This window comes from Oncorhynchus keta, chromosome 20 (genome assembly GCF_023373465.1).
Source record: "Oncorhynchus keta strain PuntledgeMale-10-30-2019 chromosome 20, Oket_V2, whole genome shotgun sequence".
NCBI lineage: Eukaryota > Metazoa > Chordata > Actinopteri > Salmoniformes > Salmonidae > Oncorhynchus > Oncorhynchus keta.
The window spans coordinates 27,300,806-27,316,917 of NC_068440.1; the positions used below are offsets into that span (position 1 = coordinate 27,300,806).

The 16,112-nt window shown below is 39.6% G+C and overlaps 1 protein-coding gene and 1 long non-coding RNA gene across 4 annotated transcripts; one reads left to right on the forward strand and one right to left on the reverse strand.

Annotated features, from left to right (window-relative positions):
• The first annotated feature begins 722 nt into the window (after positions 1-722).
• Positions 723-11,904, forward strand: LOC127909930 (uncharacterized). Of its 3 annotated transcripts, none has more exons than XR_008072974.1 (3): positions 723-914; positions 8,429-8,535; positions 10,891-11,904. It is a non-coding gene; the product is annotated as an uncharacterized LOC127909930 (long non-coding RNA). The 3 variants fall into 3 exon arrangements; XR_008072975.1 differs by lacking the exon at positions 723-914 and adding an exon at positions 5,911-6,067; XR_008072973.1 differs by lacking the exon at positions 723-914 and adding an exon at positions 6,151-8,155.
• LOC118374517 (homeobox protein Hox-A11a-like) lies at positions 2,178-5,193 on the reverse strand. The gene is made up of 2 exons (XM_035760953.2): positions 4,392-5,193; positions 2,178-3,561 (listed from the first exon to the last, which is right to left on the reverse strand). The coding sequence occupies exons 1-2, from the start codon at positions 5,029-5,031 to the stop codon at positions 3,329-3,331; spliced, it is 873 nt and encodes a 290-aa protein (XP_035616846.1). The 5' UTR covers positions 5,032-5,193; the 3' UTR covers positions 2,178-3,328.
• Positions 11,905-16,112: the final 4,208 nt, after the last annotated feature.

A 16,112-nucleotide genomic window follows, 5' to 3' on the forward strand; every position in this document is an offset into this window, starting at 1 on the left:
CAGGTTCCTGGCGTTTCACAATCAAATACTTTCCCAATCACATAATTTATACTTTGGCACCGCCCAGAGTGTAATGCATTCTGGAAGGACACCAAAGACAGATTGAGTCCAAAAAGCTAAGCTTTGAGTGAGAGTAGTGACTTCATAGGTGATTTTTGTGATTTAAGAGGGCGTACATTAGTTCCAGGTCATCAGAAAAATCATGAATTATATATATATATTTAACACCACCTGACTGAAGATTTAATTATGAAAAACTTCAGATAAGACATGAATTACATCTGTCTCTGATTGAGAAAGAATACGTTCAGCCTGTAAATAGCCTCGATATCTTAAAGTAGGCCTGTGTGCTGGATATTTTGGGCATAGATTTTGCAAGATATTTTGGGCCTTGCTCCTAGCCTACATATAAAATATACAAGTCCAACAAAATTAGCAGAGCACACAGCATCGCACAGATGTGTTGCATTATTAGGTTACTACATTTCATAGCTTGGCCCTCAACAATTCTACTGCCAATCACTCTAATACTGACCACCATATTGACATGTGCAACCTAATGATCAAAACAGCTAAATTAAATAAATATTTAAATACAGCAGGACATAATAAAACTGTTCAAAGAATCGACTTACAGGACAAGCCAGTTATCTCACAGAATATGAAGCTATGCAAGGGCTTTGTTCGAGAATTTACCTGCATTTCAAGTTTCCCTCGAGAATCTTGAAGGTTTATTACGCTGGGTTCTTCTTGCAGATGAAAAGATCCACGGCAATGACTTTGATCTCAACAGCGCCGCCCGGTGGCAGGAGGAAGCGTCTGCGAATGAGCACCAGGCCATGGCCACGACTCTGATCCAAGAAAGACAACCTGCAATGGGGGAAATGCACTCTCAAATGAAGTCGAAGCAGCCGGTGAGCAGAGGCTTTTCTTATCCGTCCTCTCCTCAATCGTCGCTCTCGTCTCCTTGGTAAGAGAGTGAATAACCTTGGGTCTCAGACGGTTTATTGCACTGCACTCCAATTGTACAAATGCTCCAGACTCTCAGACAGGTTTTATGGTCGCGTTGCTGCGGCAACGGGGAGGATGTCTAGTAATTAGGGACGGAATTCCAGCGCGCCATAAAGGATGAGCCTGGCAAGGCTAGGCCGGACTATGGCGGAGAGAGGCAACCATAAACTTCAGCCTCTCTCTCCCTGCGTTAATGGCCCATTTGACTGTCATATATGAACGCCATTGCGCTGCGGCTGGCACTCATGAACAGAGTCATAATAACAGCAAATATGGCGGTTCTCACTTAGGAGGATGTTGTGGAAGAAGGGGTGGTTTTAATCTTATATGTGAGAGACAAGTCACAAGCAGGTGAATGAAAATTAGATGCATATGGAGACTGTATTAGGCTTGTTTACCACAGCATTGTGGGTAACTGAGGCAAAAATATTCAAAGTTCAAAGCCAATGAATGAACTCCATTAAACGATAACCCACTGGGCACATACATCAGTTCGTCCAGTTTTGATTTAAATTTGGTTGAGTTGTCAACAAACGTGAATTCAACGTAAAGTCAACCAACAATTTCCCAGTCATTGGATTTACATTTCCCATAAATGTATGACTTTTTGCAAATCCAATCCGTTTTCCAAGTTGATTCAAAGTAATCACATTGATTTTATTGGTTGAAATTACGTGGAAACAACGTTGATTCAACCAGTTTTTGACTATAGTGGGAAGCATGCATGTCACCCTATAAAATTGCAATGAGCAAAAGCCATTAGAAAATACAACCTCACAAATAAGGAATATAAGTCTAACTAATTAGTAGCCTAACATGTATGTGCATATCAACGTTTACGATAAATAAGTAATCTTAGTAGCTTGAAGAAATAATGGTATTAATCAATAAATCTCTCACATAAATATAGTTCACACGAATAAGGTTTCAAATTCGAGTAAATAAACATACTTACCAAATGTTGGATGTTTAATCTATCAATTATTAATTAACAAAACAGGTTGAACAATTCAAAATTATATTTTATTGTCTTATTTTTGTAAGTAAAATGTTTTGAGTTGTGCGTAGAAGGCCCATGCGAAGGTAAAGTGTTCGGAAATAACAGCTTTCAAAACCGTTTCGAGTCTGAGTACAATAACCAGTCACATTTGTACATTCCTTCAATAATATTTTCATTTTTAATTTGGAAATATATGATAATACAGAATGTGTCGGACATAACAAGCAGATGATACAATATTATGTCCCTGACAGTATATTCAAAACGCATTTAACATTCATGTTAATTCAATGGAAAACATGAAGACCTGTGAATAAATGGAAAAAAATATTTCGTCCTATTTGAACAAAACCTGGATGCATATTTTCTCAATCTGGGTATCAAAAGACTGCGGCCTTGTCCGTTACCTGTACTATCAACACGCATGTCGCAAGGCAACAATTCGACTATAGGCTGCTACAGCAATGAGGTTAAACAAGCTTATATCTGGTTCTGTCTGTATGGGGTTAACATTCTTCTCATTGTGGGGTTTCCGTGCATTAACATCAAATTAAAAGCCAAATTGGGTGTGGTAATCAAGTACACAAAATATAAACAACCAGATTACATGTATTGTTTTGAAAATATTACAATGGTAGAGGGTTTGGGGTCAACAAAATGTTACACCGAATCCCTATAATTTTACTGATAGAGCTTTGCAGTTGGTATTCTTTAGGAAATTAGTGGCTACAAAATAAATAACCTTACAAAAAAAAACACTTTACAATCTCACCCTCCCAAGTCTCATTATTTGGTCACACCAAAGTCCTCGCCTCCATTATTAAATGCACAACATCACATATTCACTGTCACAGGAAACCTATAGTCCTACCACGCCACCACTTGTACGATCTTAAAAACCGAAAACTTAATTTATACAAGAGGATGTATTTTTTTAATCACCCCGGTCAGTCATTGGTAGACTGATAAGGCTCTCCGCCTTTTGAGAAGAAAATGAAGGCGACTCTGTGTCACAATAATATTAGGATACACAAGAAAGAGAACATAGTCTTGGTGAGGACAACATCCGCAGATTTTTTTTTTTTTAAGTCTGATGGCCAAAATGCCGTCAGTGTGTCAGTTAAATCATGCTCATTCTCAAACGGTTTGAAATCAGGAGAGATTATGTTGCCTGTCCACGAACTTGAAATTAACAGTTGAGCATCGTGTTGCAGCTACAGCCATTGCTGTTGTTGTGTTGTCGTTGCTGACACATATGTCAGGGGAAAGAGACCACAGCGAGTCAATAAGTCTGTAAACGCATATGACAAGTCACTCCTAAAGCAGCGGGTTCGTGGTGTAATACTGTAATCTGTCTCTGTTTAATTTCTTTTCCTTCATTCTTCGGTTCTGAAACCAGATTTTCACTTGGCGGTCGGTGAGGTTCAGCATACGAGAGAGCTGCAGTCTCTTCTCTTTGTTGATATACACACTGAAAAAGAACTCCCTCTCCAGTTCTCGAATCTGATATTTTGTATAAGGACATCTTTTTTTACGAGTCCTCTGTCCATCTAGAAGAGAAGAAAATGTCGGTCATATAAAAAAAATCTAAATATCTCAAATCATCCATGACTATGTTATAGGATTTATAGGCAAGGTTATATAGGCTTTAAGGTAGACTATAATTACGCATTGGCCAAATCAATCCAAATATTGCCATTACCTTTAATTTCTACAGCTTAATTATGCAGTGATTTAAATGACATCATGAAAGCATGAAATAGCATATGCAGTGTTCTGGATAGGAATGTACACTAATACATGATCATTGACAGTTTGCTGTATGCATGCAAGCATGTATAGACAAAATGAAATTAATTTTTAAATAATATAAGAAGTAATAACACATCGATAGATGATATTTGATCAGCGACATGATTTCTCACGTTAGGAAATAACATCATACTAGTGTAAAACAGTCTGACTGATTGCTTTAGGACACGAGCTCCAATGTGCTAACCCCTAAACCAGAGGCACCACCCTCATTACACGGGAGTGCTATTTTAACGCCAAGAAACCCGTGAAATTAGGCTACATTTATGATTCAAAAGATGAATGTTCGACCAGGAGTGTTAGGGCTACCTTACAATTCACAGTCATAACTCCGTGCTTGTTTTATACTTTAGGGAATGTTTAGAAAAATCACTAGCCCTGATGTCTTTCACAGCCAATTTAAATTCAAAGCACGTGATCCTGTAGTTTATAACAAAGTTTTGTTGGGGGAAATCTACAGGCCCTATATAAACCTTATACGCTTATAAAACAGCATATAAAACATTTAACTGCAACGCGCTAGATTGCAAACTTTCTCTCATAACCAGGGTGCTGACTTAATACGTACTGCTGCTGCTCGATTTCTCCTCATTGTTGCCGGAAGAGGACTCCGGGCTGCTGGCATCTTCGCGCGGCTCCTTCCCCTCCGTTTCCCGGCACGATGGCACGTGTTCTGCGGCGGAGCTTGTCTGCTTTTTGGCCGTTTTGTCCCCTGAGTAGTCGTTAGACGACGGAGTTTCTAAGGCGTTGGCGTACGCTGTGTCGAAAAACTGGTCGAAGGCTTGGGGCAGCACCCCATTTCTGCCAACGTTCCCGTAGAAATTGGACACTGCACAGCCCGCGCCGGAGTGGTGGTGATACGCAGCGGCGGTAGGGTTGTTCTTGGCAAACATTTCCCCCATGGTGGGCTGCGAGGACATACAGTCCCGATGTACCATGTCCTCCGTGGTGGGGTAGCACTGGGGCAGGTTCCCCCGGTGTGACCATTTACCGGACGCGTCAATGGCGGCATAGTCCCTCAACGTCACCTCTCTCACCGGCTGGACCTGAGGCAGGTTAGAGGAGTACGAGTATGTCATGGGCCGAGTAGACGGGGTCTGGGACAAAAACGAGGGTAGACCGGAGAAGTCTGCCCCCGCCGAGACGTAGTAGGTGCAACTGGGCAAATACATGTTCGAACCGACGGGGACCCGCTCGTCAAAATCCATCACTCCTTCACTCTACTACTCTATGTGGGTCATGCCTCTAGAGCCGCCCTTTACATGGCTTTGGAGCGCCCTGGCTCTTGCCTCTTTGAAGCAGGTCCGCGAGGCAGAAATTTTTAGACGTAGGCTGACGTGGAGAGCAATCTCCATCCATTCCAGGGAGGCGTGGGTCACGTGACCAGCGGCAGAAATTGACAGCTTTCGCGTGTATGAGAGCGTGTGTGTGTGCGCAATGAGAGAGGGTGTGTGAGTCAGTGTGAACGCGCGTGTGCGAGCACGAGGAGTTATTCAGTGACTGAGTGTGAGTGTGGGACAGACTGCAAGTTGTCCTGAAGCTTGACATTGGTGGTTTATCGCTATGTCGGTCTAAAATTAATTCCCTTATATGTGGCAAGTCAGAAAAAAAAATAATTGCATTGGTTGTTAAAATGTAGAGAAGTGACATATTGCTATCGAAGGATTAACCTGATTCAATATCAATTTCAAAGATGCTATGTGCATTTCGACATTTAATCTGGGGGTGCTCGTTGAATCCATGCGTCTTGTAAGCTTTATGGTATTCCTGAGGGTTTGATGTCGTCGTTGGTAAAAACCTTATGCATTTGAGGCGTGCCAACACGTGTAATATCTGTATCCTCTGGACTTGACCAAAGGACGAGCATTTCAATCAATAGGTCTGGAGGTCATTTATAATATAAGAGCCCTCACAAAAGCCCGAAATGTACTGATGGACCACAGACATCCTCTTTACCAGGAGTTTGAGCTACTCCCCTCAGGGAGATGACACAGGGCACCAGGGCATAAAGTAATAGTGCAAAACAATCCTTTGCCCCAGCGACAGTAAGGCTCCTGAATGTTTAAAACGACCAGTGGGACCTGCGGGCTGGCCTACAGCTAACATTGGAGTTGACATAGTGTTTTGTTGTGTATACCTACTGAGCAAAACTGGTTGAATCAAAGTTTTTTCCACATCATTTCAACCCCCAAAAATATATGTGATGACATGGAAAAGTAATTGGATTTGCCAAAAGTCATCAAGGTAAGGGCATTTTTTTAAACCTAAATCCAATGACATGGCGAATTGTTTTTGATCATTACACGTTGAATTCACGTTGACAACTCAAACAAATGTAAATCGCGCGTTGATCTGACATTTGTGCCCAGTGAGTATTGTAGTGTACAGATAATCACTCATCGTTCATGAATTGCTCTTTTTCTAATACTGCTGAATATGATTGTTTTTACTAGGCAAGTCAGTTAAGAACACATTCTTATTTACAATGACGGCCTACCGGGGAACAGTGGGTTCAGTGGGTTCAGGGGTAGAACAATATACTACGGAATTTGATCCTGCAACCTTTCGGTTATTGGCCCAACGCTCTAACCACTAGGCTACCTGCGCACCAGTTGCAAAAAGAACAACTCAAATATTATTTTCATGTTATGTTTGATGTTTGTCACAGGTGTGTGCTCATACTTTACAATATTATATCATGACCGTTTGGCTTCACGGCAACATTTGTCAATCAGTAACCCTTGATGTTTGGCCATGTCTCCAGTCAGGTGTCGACGACGCGGCCACCAAACAGACATTTTAGGCCATGCAGCACGTAAACAACAAAAACAGACATAGCTCATATCGACGCTTGGCTTTTAGAATAATCCAAATCCGTAGATCATCCCACTTTTGCCACCTAAAAAAAGACGGACGTTTTGTAAACGGTATTTAAAAAGTTGCCAATATTGCACAATATTATTTACGACAGCAATAACCAGGGAGCCACTGGATCAGTAGGCTTACTTCATATTGGAACACAGGAAGTATTTAAATAAATAGAGAGAAATGTGCGATTGTGGGTGTCTGTCTGGATATTTGGAAAAACCCAGAGCTTGACCAACAAAAGGCCTAATTGGAAATGGACGTTTGTTGAATCATACATATTATACATATTACTAGTTAGGTTACACAATTAGGCTTCTACTACACAATTAGATTGTTTTCAGCTTGAACTCCACAACTTGTGAATGATAGGCCTAAACGGATATTGCTCTCACCGCCTATAAGTACGCCTAAGAATATTAATACGCACAGATCACACAATGCGTAACTTCCCGTTTCACGCACAGATATTTCTATGCATTGAGTAAATAAACATGCCTCGATGATCTACAAGACATTGTGAAATACAATACAATTTTGTTTTTGCCGACTGAGCCCCCTTCAGCGGTCCAGAAAATAGTCCACATAATATTCGAATTCTTGGTGAGAACGTCAACACACTACAACTGTCACTATTGTGGAATACATTGATTTTGAATCAACTTTTTGTTTTGAATGATTTCTCCAGATATTATCCTCGTTTAAACCCAATTTCCCGAGAAACGTTTAAACAATTTCCCGAGAATCCGTAGGCCTATGGGCAATATTTATTTTCGAAACCATTATTCGTTCTGAAGACCATGTTGGGTAAACACTTATTTCATCATTAACACGTGATGTATAGACAATCTAACCAAAGGTGGAACACTAGTCAAAAAAGGTTAATGCTTAAACATTAAAAAAAGGCCACCGCTCTATCTCATAATTACACAAAATACAATAAACTGCATGATCCTCACGAGTGTTGTAGGCCTACCCATTTCGCAACCATTAAATAGAATGAAAACACATAGGCATATGAATCAATAACAACCCAATAAAGTATATTATACAATTAAGTTGTTGCCTTGAAATAAAAAACAATATCTATCTCGATGTATCCTTTTGGAGTGTGTTGTTTGATGATACCTTTTCATTACAATGCTAAGAGTATAGCATTATTCTCTCAGGATAGCTAAGATATCAGTCTCCTTGCGTGTTATGCGTTCATTTCCAAAGCACAACAACAGTGTAAAGGACCACAGCGGTGTGCTGTGTGCCTTGTGAGACTGTGGAATCTGACTCCAATGTTCTGTGAACGAGCAACCAGAGGACGGATTAGGACCGCGGGGACTCTCTCCTTGTCCCGCAGCGCTTTACCCAAATCTAATCTGCCTTTCCCTCCACACACACGGAGCTTCAGGACGCGCCAACATGACACATGTAGGCCTAATGTAATACGACTTCGAAAGCATGTGCAAAGAAACGGTACGTATGAGCTAAACCCCTCTTCCAAAAAAAGAGAAGCATTAGAATATCCCTGGTTATCCGTCCATGCATCGTCACGTTAAATAATTGTGGGGTCACAAACAAACACAATGCCTTCGCGACCACACGCTCCGCCTCTTCGTCAAACCAGACACATTCTACGACTTGTGCTAAGCCGTAATTGAGCACAGGGTGCCCAGGAAAACCAGTGGCTGCTCTGCACAGACCTGAGTTTTTATAGTGCCTTAGCTCCTATTTTTCCTTCTCCGCCAGACACCATCAAACCGACCAGGCGTGATAGGAAGTTGCCACCTACACCGACTCAGGAGCCAAAGCCGTGCAGCGACATATAAAAAAACAGACATTCTAAACCTAAACAGGTAAGATTCTAACTTACTCTTATCAAAATTGAAATGAGCTGCAAACACTTTTTTTGTCAATGTAAACAATTTGTATATACTGACCCAGATGTTTTAAATAGTTAGCTAAATTTAGAAACAAGCAATAGATAGACATTTAAGTTTCAACATTTCATGTAAACCGTTTTTACGTTCGAGGAAGACGCTTCATAACACACTTGATTCATGTCGACCCTAAGACATCCCTCTTTAGTTATTGTGGCTTTTCTTCTGTGGCCAAAAAACGAGACGGCATTTCTGCGTAAAAGCCCCCCACGCCATAGCTTTGTCTGTGCGGTCGACTTCAAGTTCGGGGGAGGGAGAGGGTCACCGCCCACGGGGTAGGCCCTTAAAGTAAGGACTGCAGACGCCATTTAAGGGCACGGTATGCCCCGGATGAAGTTTCCCTGATTACAAATGCATTTTCAGCTCCTGGCAGCAACTCTGTGAGTTAAGGAAAGAAGAAGGTGGCTTTAGGTTACCAGACCGATCGACGTCTGCATGTGTGAAGTGAGGTCTAAAAATGAACTTAACTTGCGTGGACTGCGTCCAAGACTAGCAGATGTTTTGGTGTAGTTTTCAGTAGAACCCTAGACACCAGTAAGTTTACACTGAGATTAGTTGCAAACTTGATATTACTTCAGAGAATTCTAATGATCAAGAGCACATTGATTATAGTCTTCTCCATTTGCTACATTAAACAATGCACTTTACGCACAGTAAAATATTCACTTCGCCAGATCTGTTCTCAACAAAGGGATATGAATAGGGATTTATATAGTCCCACTGATGGTAATGAAGGCGAAAGGACTGCCAGAGTAAGCATTATTAAAGAGAAAGACCAAACACTAACTTTAGACATATCTAAGTCAATATTAGGTACTTTTGCAGTATTGGTTGTCATTTCCTTTGACAAATATGGCACACATGGCATAAATCGTTTTACATGATGAAACAATTCAATCTTTACTGTACATTTTACACTGTTTCTGTCTCTGTTGTTCAATTATATTTAAACGTACTACTAAAGCCCAGGGATTGTTGATAACCTACACAACAATAGCTAGAGTTAGAGGTTGACAATCATTAACTTTTGTTGTTGGTCAAAGTGCGATTTTACCATTCAGAAAGTGGTGTATACCATTTATTTGTGGTGTGTTCCATGTATTTGTGGTGTGTACCATTTATTTGTGGTGTGTACCATTTATTTGTGGCGTGTACCATGTTTTGTGTACCGTTTATTTGTTCAGCTTAGAGTCGATGAATGGGAAACAAAATGTCGCGTGCTACTCAAAATGTCGAGTGCTACTGTTTTCAAAGAAAAAACTTTGGTGATGTCCTATACATCTTCAGCAATTGCAGTTGAATGATTGTTAAACATCGAATACGCTACTCCAATGGGGCTATATGCATAATGTGTCTATCTCATCAACCCATTCCCACGTTACAATAACGTTCATTCTAAACCCAACCCAGAATATCTCTGTGTAGAGTCAGTATAAATGTGTGAGCATATTATGTGTGTGTGGAGTGTCAGTGTGCGTGAGTGAGTAGAGTCCCGTGAGTGTGCATAGAAAAAGTGCAGAAATAAAATCATAATATACGCTGCTGCTACTCTGTTTATGGTATATCCTGATGCCTAGTCACCTTACCCCTATACATATATATCTCTGTCACTCCAGTATCCCTGCACATTCTAAATATGGTATTGGAATTGACCCTGTAGAAAGCTTCTTACTTTATCGTGTTCTTCTTATTTCTTATTTGTATTGATCGTGTGTTTTTGTTCTACGTTATGTTATTTTATTGCTATATTGATATTGATAAAAGGTTTAGAGTATGCAAGAAAGGCATTTCACTGTACTTGTGCACGTGACATTAAAACTTGAAACGTAACAGTTAATGAACAGTATTCGACCTTTTTGTATTTTGTACATAGGCGCTACTCAATTAAGCACAGCCTCAACACACAACACAACGCCTTTACCATTAACGTGACTGCTCTGGATTTCCATACAAACACGTGCTTCCTTTGATTCGTAAAAAGTAGAACTAAAATGTAGTTTACGATAATCTCATGCCCAAATTCTAAAAAAATATATAGGTGTTTTTTAAAACTTATATCCCATATTGGCTGTTGAGTTGTAGGCCGTTATCAAGTCTATGACTATAAGCGAAGAGGGCGTCAAGGAGGGCGATTACTACTACACAGATATATTCATATGAAACTTGATCAAAAAGCCCTGGCATGTACGTCAATACGAATTAACAAACACGAAGATACCAGGAGGCGTGAACTTTATTTAAATCAGTAAAGAACTGTTGATTTATCCACAGGTCACAGAAATGTTGGGAGAGGGCGATGGCGACGACAGAGGGACAGAGGAGGGACCACACAAGGACAAACCCCGACTAGTGGGAACACGATTCAACTTCATGGTCAATGGGAGGACGTGGCTTTAGCCGTACTATCTCTTGGATCAATTCAAGGGAAACGACTGATATCAGTCTCTCATTTAAATCTCAAGGACAGAGTACCACAAAACGAGTAAAATGACATCAGCGATGGAGAGTGGACAACCGCAAGAACCGAACTAACCTTGTGTTGGAATATGGGTTATAATCATGTGGATTTAGCTCAGAATTGGCGAGCAAATAACTTCACAAGGCAAAAGCTACATTTTAAAAATTGTCGCAATGTACCATTGGCTTAGCCTATGTACATAATGTTGCAATGGCTATAGCTTAATAAATTGTGAAACGAAACTGCGTATTTTTCTCTCCATTTTATAGCCTTCTATAGGATTCACAGCAGTTTTGGGCATGTAGTCTAAAATAGGGTAAAGTAGACCCACCAATAGCAACAACCTATGTATATCCAAATATTTTTTTCTCTGACGGTGACAGAAGCAACAAAAACAGGCCTGCTTTTTGTCGACGCATCTCGTGCGTTTGAACTTGATTTTCTCATATGGACGTCACGTGTGATTATTCTATTACATTATTCACCAGTGAAATAAAAAAAATGTGCCAGTAAAAAGAATTGCCCATATAGAGGTGTGACAACAATGTATACGCGTGCACTCTTCCTTGGGTCAATTCGACATTTAGCTCAATCAAAAGCTAAATTATGCCTCTACTGTAACCTTTTTTAATTTCATGTTTAGTAGCCTAGTTGAACACATTGAGCTGTATTTTAGCTGTATTTTAGCTAGGCTACATTATCCGTTATTATTCTAGTTTAAACAAATATCACGCCGAACATAGGCCTACAAACAAGCCTAAATCATACACACGCTAATTTTCTCCGATTCTAAATTCACCCAATATCTGAGTAACACAATTTTTAAAAATGGCGTGTGTATGATTTAGGCCTATGTTCTGCGTGATATTATTTTAGGCTAGAACAGTAACAGAGTATATAGCCTAGCTAACATACAACTCAGTGTGTTCAACTAGACTACTAAATATGAAACTAACGTATATTTGGCTATACAATAAAATAATATAATGTTTTAGAGTTCGGAGTAAAAATAAATACGGGAAGAAATTATATAGGGATTGGTATGAAACGAAAACGAACCACATGTGTCTATAATGATACGTATGCTCAGATCATTCTTTAGTTTATATGAGCTGTGTTGCCGTTCAAAATAACAAAGAATTCCATCGAGAACAAAGCAAAATGCCCAAGAAAACGGATGTATAGGCTACCTGTATTCCGTGAATACGAAGTGGAGAACAATTGCATCATGTAATTAAGACACAAATGACTAACAAAGTGTGTAAGTAAGACCTCATTTAAAGGGATAGACTACACAGCCAGACTCATTTGCGCGCACACAAGGTTAATTTTGGAGAGGACTACAAAATCATGTATTGGTGTCCATAGACCTTCCTCGTGGAAATTGAGAATTAACCTACGGATTTATATCGTCAGAGGATAAAATACCACCGCTTACACAAATGAGTAAACGAATAGGCCAGGGCATGAGTGCAGCCTACAGAGGCGTGTTGAACGTAGTCTCGGGCAAGATCCTCTGCTTAACTGTTGTTAAAACACCGGTATCCCACGGTGTTTACCAGCCTAAAGTTGACTGCTTTTAAAACGGAGTATCCCACGTTGTCTACCGGGTTAAGGTACAACTGTATGCGCTATTCTGGCAAGCAGGCTAGGCATACGGAAAACGCTATTGCTATCTCTCGGCTATAGCCAGTTGAAGATTACAGCCCTCGCCATAGTCTCCATTACCCAGGTAGACAGTGAAGATCAAAGTAAAGAGCACGCCATTAGCCCCGGCCTTTACTCATCTCCCCGCCTGACAAACTGGAGAGCGAGGCTCAGTGTGAGAGTATAGGCTGCTCCTCCACAAGACAACTATTCGGTTAATACAACATGCCTACATATAGGCTATTCATGTGGATTTATATTTCATTATTCATGTTTGAAAGCTTACAAAAATGTATGTTTGTGTTTTTGTTTCGTGTGATTCGACATCAACAGCTGTTAAAACGAATAAAAAAGTCGTACTCCATGGAAGAAGGCAACAATTTTTAGTGCAGATATGAAATGGAAAATGTATAGTGAAATGACATGAGCCTGTAAACACATCAGGTTGATTTGATAACGCAGCAAAAAAGATTTACAGACGAACATGTACTTCTTACTTCACGTTGCCCATTTGCCGCTAAGCGTGAATCAAGCAAGACATTGAGTAATGTGAAGCTCTCTCAACCTATTTAATTCATTTTACGCAACAGGGAATTCCAAATTGAATTGCTCCATGGAGTATTTGCAGAAGCTGTCATTCCTGGTGTTGCCTTTGGGTGGCAGCAAAACTCCAACAATGCAGTGAGCACTGGGAGTGTGTCAAATATGGAATCCAGTCCAGCTCTGCTCTGCTCTGACCGCCTGCCACAGTTTGAATATTTCTCTCCCTGGGTTGTGTGCACGTTCACGTGTGTTTGCGTCTGAACCGTGTCAAGCGCACGCAGACTGTGCTCTCAGCTGAAGCGTTCTTGATCCTGACTTCAATTTGTCAGAAAGAGGAATAGTGTCATGTTTAATAAATAATAATTAACAAACTAAGACGTTAAATGTCTTTATATATTTAGCATATTTTTACATTATAATTAATTTAAGTTTTGCTCATCATTGTTTAAACAGTTATTATTACATAGCTTGTTACCAATTTAATTTTTTTTTTAATAAACTAAAAATCCTAATTTATTTTCAACCATACACCATATTTTATTAATGTATTACTATTAGCCTAATACAGAATTAAATACAAGTATAAACTAATTATTTTGAGCACTTGCGGCCTTAAGCTTATAGCCTTTGGTTAGATATGTTCATAAGTTATACCATTTTGATGTGATGACCCATTAGTATTGCCTTGACTAGGCCTATAGACTATGAAAATAACATTTACAACGATGTTAAATCGTTGTCATCATAGAAACGGTTCTAATCCAAATGTATGTGTGATTCCGAATGAGAGGTGGCTAGGCAAATACCATGCACCACAAGTGTGAGTCCACTGATTCAGGATAGCAAAAGACAAGGCTACGCTGTCTTTATTTCCCTATGCACTATACCCTACTACGCCCTATGACACGAAGGCTTTTCTTAAAATCTTACATTTTCTTTAAGCATATACATGTTCTGTTAAAGCCTACTCTTCCGCAGTAATGAAATCAATATCTTTACAAAATATGGATAGCACAACCTCTTACATGGCGAAAAAATCGAATATGTTGGTATGTTTTCCTGTATAGGCTTCATGGTTGACTTTGCTGGTTCGACATAGCCTGCACTCAGCATATTTATTCATAAAACAAACATAACTTACCTCAATGAAATTGAAATATGTAGCCACACTTGGCGAAGGCCTACAGTGTGATTCGTGGGTGAAATTTTAGTACAGCTTGTAAAAACATTTTTCATTCACTTTTTTTCTAGGTGTTTATATTTTTTGGCTAAATTCAGTGACCGCAGGATTCATTTTTTTCTATTTGATCATGAAATGCTTGTAGTAAATGTGCATAGCCTGCATTCACGACGATAACAACAAGGAGCTATTGGCATCTGTGAGTGTAAACCCCTTCCCTTCTATAATCACCATGTGTTTGTTTGCTTTGCTAGTTTCATGTCTGCGTTGTTTTTTATATTTGCAGAAAGGTCTCCCACTGGGCACAGACGTCATTTCGACGTCTAGTTATGATTTACATTTGGAATAAGTTATCAACTAACGTGAATTCAACGTGAAATCACCAAAACATTTCACTATGTCACTGGATTCAGGTTAAAAGTTGGGTGACAACAATACGAAATCCCCTTATGTTGATGACTTTTTTCAAATTCTATCATTTTTCCATGTTGATTCAACATCATGACATTTACTTTTTTTGTTGAAATGACGTGGAAACAACGTTGATTTAACCAGTTTTTGCCCAGTGAGCTGTGCAATAGTATACATTTATGATGCAGGCCTAAACCTAGTGCACAGAGACTAAACGGATATGATGTCACTAATACAATAATATAACCATAAGTGGTAGGCAACACGCTAGAAATGGTGATCTTCATCAATCACCAGAGCATGGTGCAAGTCAAAATAGTATTTAAGAAATTGATATTTTTGAAATTATAAATTTAAACCCTTTATTAGTTACAATCGTATAGGCTAATAGTTGTACTGTTACGGCTGGTGGGTGGAATACTGCAGCATTAGCTAATCAAAATGCAGAGGCCAATTTTTTCTCTCGATGTCACATTCAAGGGCTATAGGCCTACATTACATACTACAGATGTGCATGTAATCAGCCAACACTCCAACAGTTAGCCTAAGAATCCAAATCTATATGTTAGTTTGTTTTCCATGAAAATGAAAAAGTGAGAGCATTCATGGCCTTGCGCATCAAGTTACCTCACTGACACGGTAGTCCTGTTGTTATCAGTAGACATGATAGCGAGACGGTCACCAGTTATAACTAAATATGATCAGTCATATATTTGGGGATTAAGAAATGCCAAAATGGTAAACATTTGCATGCATGCTTTGTCCTTGGGATGACGAAATGATTGAAGAACTGATTGAAAATTTGTAAGTCGCTCTGGATAAGAGCGTCTGCTAAATGACTTAAATGTAATGTAAAATGTAAAATACATTTCAAAACCAAAGCTAATTGCAAGACCTCAAGGAAATCGAAAACAACAAAAAACTCCGCATGGTTATTATCTGCAGCACATTGGCCTACTCATTTTCAAAAACACACATTTGATACCTCTGTGACGCTGAAGCGTTTATATGGAAGCCATTTTTAAATAGTTGAAATCTGTGACCGACTCGGTGATGGTAATTTTAACTGTGGCTGAGGCAACGTGCATCCGACTGAAGATTCTCCTCATCTTATTACGACTTGATGATAAGAATGCTTATGGGAGTGTATTAAATAACAAGACCATGTAAGTGAATATAAAGAATCGAAAATAACTGAACGTACACACAACTGATGTCTACAGGAAACACTATTGGCCAAACAAAGAGTTGTTG

Bases quoted from the DNA above. Each gene is read 5' to 3' on its own strand.
- LOC118374517 (XM_035760953.2), bottom strand. From the start codon at position 5,031: ATGGATTTTGACGAGCGGGTCCCCGTCGGTTCGAACATGTATTTGCCC. The intron at 3,562-4,391 runs GTACGTATTAAG...CTTCTCTTCTAG, and splicing joins GGAGAAATCGAGCAGCAGCA to ATGGACAGAGGACTCGTAAA.